The 6,178-nt window shown below is 55.7% G+C and overlaps 1 protein-coding gene across 2 annotated transcripts in view; it reads left to right on the top strand.

Moving 5' to 3' along the window:
• The first annotated feature begins 454 nt into the window (after positions 1–454).
• Pax7 (paired box 7) overlaps positions 455–6,178 on the top strand; it is a 96,224-nt gene continuing 90,500 nt past the window's right edge. The window contains exons 1-4 of one of the 2 annotated variants that reach the window (XM_021160850.1): positions 455–612; positions 3,107–3,342; positions 3,868–3,997; positions 4,773–4,907. In XM_021160850.1, coding sequence (XP_021016509.1) covers positions 528–612; positions 3,107–3,342; positions 3,868–3,997; positions 4,773–4,907 — 586 coding nt within the window. In that variant the 5' untranslated portion in view covers positions 455–527. The remainder of the gene's footprint in view (positions 613–3,106; positions 3,343–3,867; positions 3,998–4,772; positions 4,908–6,178) is intronic. The other variant, XM_021160851.1, reaches the window with a different exon arrangement.

Raw genomic sequence — 6,178 nt, 5'->3', positions numbered from 1 at the left:
GGACAGGGTGTGAGGGCGAGCAGAAAGAAGCGCTGAGAGGAGGGATCGAGGGGAGGAGGGAGTCCGAGCCAGAGAATAAATATATAAATAAAGACCCAAAGAAAGCTACTCCGCAACCTCTGGGCTCAGGAACTTCGGCCGGGAGCGCGGGAGCGGGTGGCCCGCAAAGCGCAGCTGGGAACAGGGAGCCCGGCCTGCTCGGCCCACTGCAGCCGGTGTCATTCGGCTTAACTTCTGGCCGAGCCTGGCGGGTGGAGGCGGACTTGGGGTTGGAGTGTTTGTTTGTTTGAACTTCCTTGTCGCCACCTTCCACTCCTCCCGCCCCCATCTCACCCCCCCCCCCCCCCAGCTTCTGGAAGGGGCGCGTCTGCAGCCGGGTGGGGGGGGGTGTGCAGAAGGGAGGGGGAAGAGGCTAGTGGGGGGGGGGGAGGGAAGAAGAGGAGAGGAGGATCGCAGCAGGGGTGAAAGGAAGAGACGCCAAGAGGTTTATCCAGCCGACTCTGGATTCGTCTCCAGCGTGCGCAGGAATGGCGGCGCTGCCCGGCGCGGTCCCCAGGATGATGAGACCCGGCCCGGGGCAGAACTACCCGCGCACCGGCTTCCCCCTGGAAGGTAAGAGAGCGCGCAGGAGGTCTTTACAGGGTCCCCCGCCCCGAGGACCTCGGAGGTGGCACCCTCAAGGGGAGCGAGCAGCGGGGCTTCCTGGGCTCTGCTGGGTCCCAGTCTCCGCGTGCGACCCGGGAAGTTTCTAGAGCGGACACTTGTCAGTTTCTGCGTGGACTCCGCTGACCCTCGGCCCGCACTCCGTGGGTCACCGGCAGCCGGCCTTTCCCCGCAGGATGCGACTCCCCGGGGAATTCGCATCTGGTCCGTTTTGCGCTCCGGTAAATTCCAGGGTTTCCCACTCTTCTCTGACACTGCAGAGTTCCCGGGTCTCTGCGCAGCGCCGCCGGCTTTCTTCCCTAGTTTTGAATCGGTCCCTCAAAGTCGGGATGGGGTCCCTCCAACCCCTTTTATTTCGAAATACCAACAAGCGATACTCTATTTCCACTCTACCAGACCGTCCGCTTCCTCCAAAGCAACTTACTAACTGGCTTTTTTTTTCCGGCCCCGACACAAACTAATTGAAAACAATGCATAGTGCCATATTTCCCCCGCAAAAACAAAAACAAAAAAATTAAAAACATAACTTTTCCCTACGTCTTTCTAAAGTCTGCAAATGTCCCGGGAGAGAAACTCTAAGACCAAAAGAGGGTACAGCAATCCAGGGGACTGTTTCGAGTGTTCAAACCTATTCAGCCAAATTCTCTAGCCACTCGGGGATGCAGAGGGGACCGGCCGGCGGCGATCGGCCGGGAGAGGAGAAAGGGCCCCTTTGCGCGCCCCCTCTCCTTTCTATTTAAACCTATGGAAGGCTTTCAGCCAGTCACCAAAGGGTCTTCTAGTTTCCTCCGCTCAGACAGCCCATGGTGTCTCAGGAGCAGTTAGAAACCGGCGGCCAATTTTATTTTTTAGCCGCCCCTCTTGTCCTTGTGTGGGCCCCACTTGTGGGTGCGGGAGGATGGGGAGAGAAGGCGAGAAGGGGCGGTCTGGCAGCCGGCGATCTAGGGAGGGAGCTCCCTCCCTCGGGCAGCGAGAAGCCGCCGGGTCCCCGAATTAGACAGAGGCGAAGAGAGCGGGCTGCGTGATCAAGTGCGCGCGAGCGGCCACGCAGGCGGGAGAGCGCGGCAGCCGGGGATTTGCCGGAGTCCTCTCCTGGAACGAATGCAAGCAAAACAGGCGGCTGAGGACGCGCAAAGGATTAGGACAATATTTGCCCAACATGACGCAGAATACTGAGGAGAGCGGAGTGCGGGTCGCTAAAGAGGCTCTTGAATATAAAGTTGGGCGTTCGAGAGCTCTCCAGCGCTAATGGCGTACCCCGCCACGGAGACCGAGGGACTCTGGCTCGGCGACGCACGATTTCTGATTAAATCTGAGAGTGGTTTCAGATACCTACTTTTACAAAGAAAAATTGGTGAAGGGGGGGGGGGAGCGGGAAAGTAAAGAGGGGGCGGTAGGAACAGCTCAGCAGACCGAGCTTCTTCTAGCCTCCCCCATTCCAATTATTCTGTCTGCTTCCTCCGCTCGGGCCGCTGTGAAATCGTTGTAATCTTCTAGATCTCTGTAGCCGCGAGTCCCCAAATTGGGGGGATCGAGGCTGGATTAGTGCACCGGGTGTCCCCCCAACCTTCTGTAAGAAAATTGTGTAGACTTTGCATTAAGGCCTGCCTAAGTTCTTCCTTCCCCAGAACACACTAGGTATGCCTATCTTCCTGAGGCGCGCGCGTGTGTGTGTGTGTGTGTGCGCGCGCACACACACACACACACACACACACACAAAGTGGCCCATCTTAGTTGCAGCAAAGACTGCTGGGACAATTACTGCATTTCTGAGACCAAGTTGGGGTATTTTGAAGCTTGTGATCATCGTGAAGTGTGCCCTGATTTGTCCCCCCCCCCCAACGAAATGAGAACTTTAAGGGTGTTTTTAAAAGCCGGGGAATCTGCTAAGGGGTGGTTTGTGTTCCCAGACGCTACACAGGCAGCTTTATATCCCCAGTCCTCACGCTGTGCAGGGTGGGTGCATCCTGGGTGCTCAAGCCAGAGCTAGAAATGTTGGGAGTCAAATAGCCTCTTAACCTAACTGATCCAATAGTTCAGTCCTAACGGCCAGAGGTGTAGGACTGACCTGGTGGGCTACATTCCCCCCCCCAGCTGTCAGCCTCTACCAGAGGCAACAAACAGGCCTGTGACCCCCAAGCTAGCGGCCCAGAGCCATTTGCAGCTGCTTTTAGGATCTCTATTCTCCACTAGGCTCCACTCTGTCCTTCCTGCCTTTTACATCACCCAAAGGTGTATACTCATTTCCTGCAGTGTAGAGGGACTTTGGGAGGTGGGGAGGACAAACAATCCAAGTCCCTGAAGCCAGGACTCTTTCTCCCTGTAGGAGCCTCCCAGAGCTTCAAGTAAACCTTGGAGATCAGCTGTTAGGAGTCTTGGGTTCTCCTCCCCCACACTAACTGCATTCTGTCCTGTACTCACTATCTTTCCTCCCTCCCCACAGTGTCCACCCCTCTTGGCCAAGGCCGGGTCAATCAGCTTGGTGGGGTCTTCATCAATGGTCGACCCCTGCCGAACCACATTCGTCACAAGATAGTGGAAATGGCCCACCATGGCATCCGGCCCTGCGTCATCTCCCGTCAGCTCCGTGTTTCCCATGGCTGTGTCTCCAAGATTCTGTGCCGGTATCAGGAGACTGGGTCCATCCGACCCGGGGCTATCGGAGGCAGCAAGCCCAGAGTGAGTGTCTTTGCCTCTAAGGCTGGCAGCAGGCCTTCTCTAGTACACAGACCTTGGTTGTCACCTCTCTCAATATCCCGTGTCACCTAGCAGCCCTGGTTGTCCGGAAGCTTCCCATGGAAGCTTTTCCTTAGCTCTGAGATACTGTCCCCATTATTTGAAATTTTGAAGGATGGGTTAGCTGAGCTCTAGATTGTCTAAGACTTTGAAGCTTCACTGGAATGTCCCTACATCTGCATCTCGACCCTAGCCAAAGGAAATCTCCCTTTGGCGTTGCCTGAGGTGATGGGGGGGGGGGAGGTGGAGGAACCACAGGGTTATGAATTGTATTTTATTTTATTTCTTATTGCTGCCCCCACTGATGTCATTCTGGAACCTTGAAAACCCAAAACCCATCTTAGGAGGAAGGGAGTGGCCACCGGAGGGGACAGCCTGGCTGGAAGCTTTTGGGAGGTTGATACTAAAACTATTTTCCTTCTCCCATCCCATCTCTCTGTCCCTGCTCTCCCACCTCCACCTCTGAAGCAGGTGGCGACTCCGGATGTGGAGAAAAAGATTGAGGAGTATAAGAGAGAGAACCCCGGGATGTTCAGCTGGGAAATCCGGGACCGGCTGCTGAAGGACGGTCACTGCGACCGAAGCACGGTGCCCTCAGGTGAGAAGGTAGCTGAGCCAGCGGTGGAGCTGGCCAGGCCTCTCGATGGAGATTCAGAGGGTAGGCCTGGGGGTGGGGGGGTGGACAGAGGAAAGGGATGAGAGGGTGATAGGCATCTGGGGGGGGATACAGGCTTATCAGTGAAGCAAAAGCCAGAAGGATGGAAGGGAGAGGGGAAGAGAAAGTTGGAAAGGGAGAGGTTCGGAAGAAGGAACAGAGGCGGGAAGAAAAAGAGGAGAGGGGGATTCTAAGGAAGTTAACCTTGAAGGTGAGGTTCTCTTGAGCTTTGAGGAAAGCGGTCTGGAGAAAGAAAGACCTGCCCCAGGAGAGCTGGTGCACCTGGGCTCCCATCCCCTTTATTCTGAATCAAGGTCTTCAGACCACACTGTGATGAGGGTGGGGGGGGGAAGCTGCCGGATATTTGTCTGACTGTACCGTTGTGTACAGCAGGCATGCAGGGCCTGGACACACCTGCCTGGCTGGAGCAAGGGCCGGGCAACACCAGGGCAGTAGGCTTATGGTGAGTGTGTGTAGGCACAAGGTAGGCTCAGGTACCTTGTGAAGGTCCAAGGATTCGAACTGAGAAGCACTCGGGGGTTGCCTCCGCAGGTTTACCTGGACATACATGCTCCAGGAGTGAGCCAGGTTTCTAAAGCTGGAAGAAATGCAAGCCTGAAGGGCTTGGGAGCTGAGATTGGGGGTTGTCTGATTTCCGCCCCCCCCAACTCCTCGGCCCCAACAACTTATACTCCCCCTTTTGCCTTTCATTTCTGAGGTTTAGTGAGTTCGATTAGCCGAGTGCTCAGAATCAAGTTCGGGAAGAAAGAGGACGACGAGGAAGGAGACAAGAAAGAAGAAGATGGCGAGAAGAAAGCCAAACACAGCATCGATGGCATCCTGGGCGACAAAGGTAAGAACCTACCGTGGCCCGAGACGCCGGAGGCCACGTTTTTCCCCCACGCCTCTGGTGAGAACTTGTGCGGATTAACCCCTGCTACCGCTGGGAAAAAGTCGCAGATCGCCGAGCGGCCCGGGTTTTGCAGGCTTTAGGATGTGCGGGTCTTTTCCTCCCCACCACTGCAAGTCCTGGGAGCGAGACTGCGGGGTAGCACAATCCTGTGCCTCAGCTGTCACCCCCATTCCCCCACCCCAGCGCACGCGCGCGCACACACGCACGGGTCCACAGCCTGTGCGGCCTCTGGAGTTGGCATTTTGGCGTCGATCAATTATTTATAGAAAACTTGGGCAGGCGTGCGGGAGGCAGGGAGGAGGGTGAGGAAGGAGGAGCCCGCCCGGGGCTCCCTAAATGAATTTGTTAACCAGACCCGCACACGCTTTCTAAATGGTCCCTTGAAACCCCGCCTGACAGCTGACCGACCGCTGCAATCAATAAAAATTAGCCGGAGCCGCAAGGGCTGTCTCTCAGTCCCGCATGGCCAGGGAGGAGTAGGGGCACACGAGTGCTTTCCTCTTGGCAAGCACTGTGTGTCAGAGGCTGGAGGCCAAGTTCCCAGATGCCAAGGGTCGGGGGATTCACCCAACACCTCTGTCCAACCTTAACTAGGCTTCTCAGTGCGGAATCCAGCGCTCAGTTTCCTCTTTCAAGTGCCTGCACCCCGGCTTGGAGAGCCGGGATGTGTTTCTGTTTCTGGATGGGGAAGTCTTCCTTCGTCACCACTCCCGAGAAATTTTTCTTGTCTATATGAAAATGGGGCCCTAAGGGGTGGTGGGAATGGGTATGAAGATTTCAGAGTCCCAAAGACTGACCCTGGAAAAGAAGGAGCCTGGAACACACATGCCAGGGAGGCAAGTGAGTCAGAAAGACAAGTAACTTAGCAGAAAGAGCAGGGTGGTTACTAAAAATCCCTTATAGTCCAAGAATACTTCCAGAGTTTTCTGCAGAGTCCCTTCTCAGCACCCCCAGTCTAGGTCTCCCTCTAGTTCTCTGGCATGCCTCCCAACCTTGAAGATGAACTTCACAGACAAAGTCCCACTTCTAAAGACAACACCCAGAGATGGAGGCCCAACCCCACCAGCCCAATTCAACGGAAAGGATTGGGGAATAAGCAAGCAAGTGGCAGGCTGTTGATATTCTTGGGACCCCTTCTGGAAGGACTGCTATCCCTCCAGGGACAAACACACACACACACACACACACACACACACACACACACACACACA

This window comes from Mus caroli, chromosome 4 (assembly GCF_900094665.2).
Source record: "Mus caroli chromosome 4, CAROLI_EIJ_v1.1, whole genome shotgun sequence".
NCBI lineage: Eukaryota > Metazoa > Chordata > Mammalia > Rodentia > Muridae > Mus > Mus caroli.
Note: the sequence above shows the minus strand (reverse complement) of the source record. Positions and strands in the feature narration are given on the sequence as shown.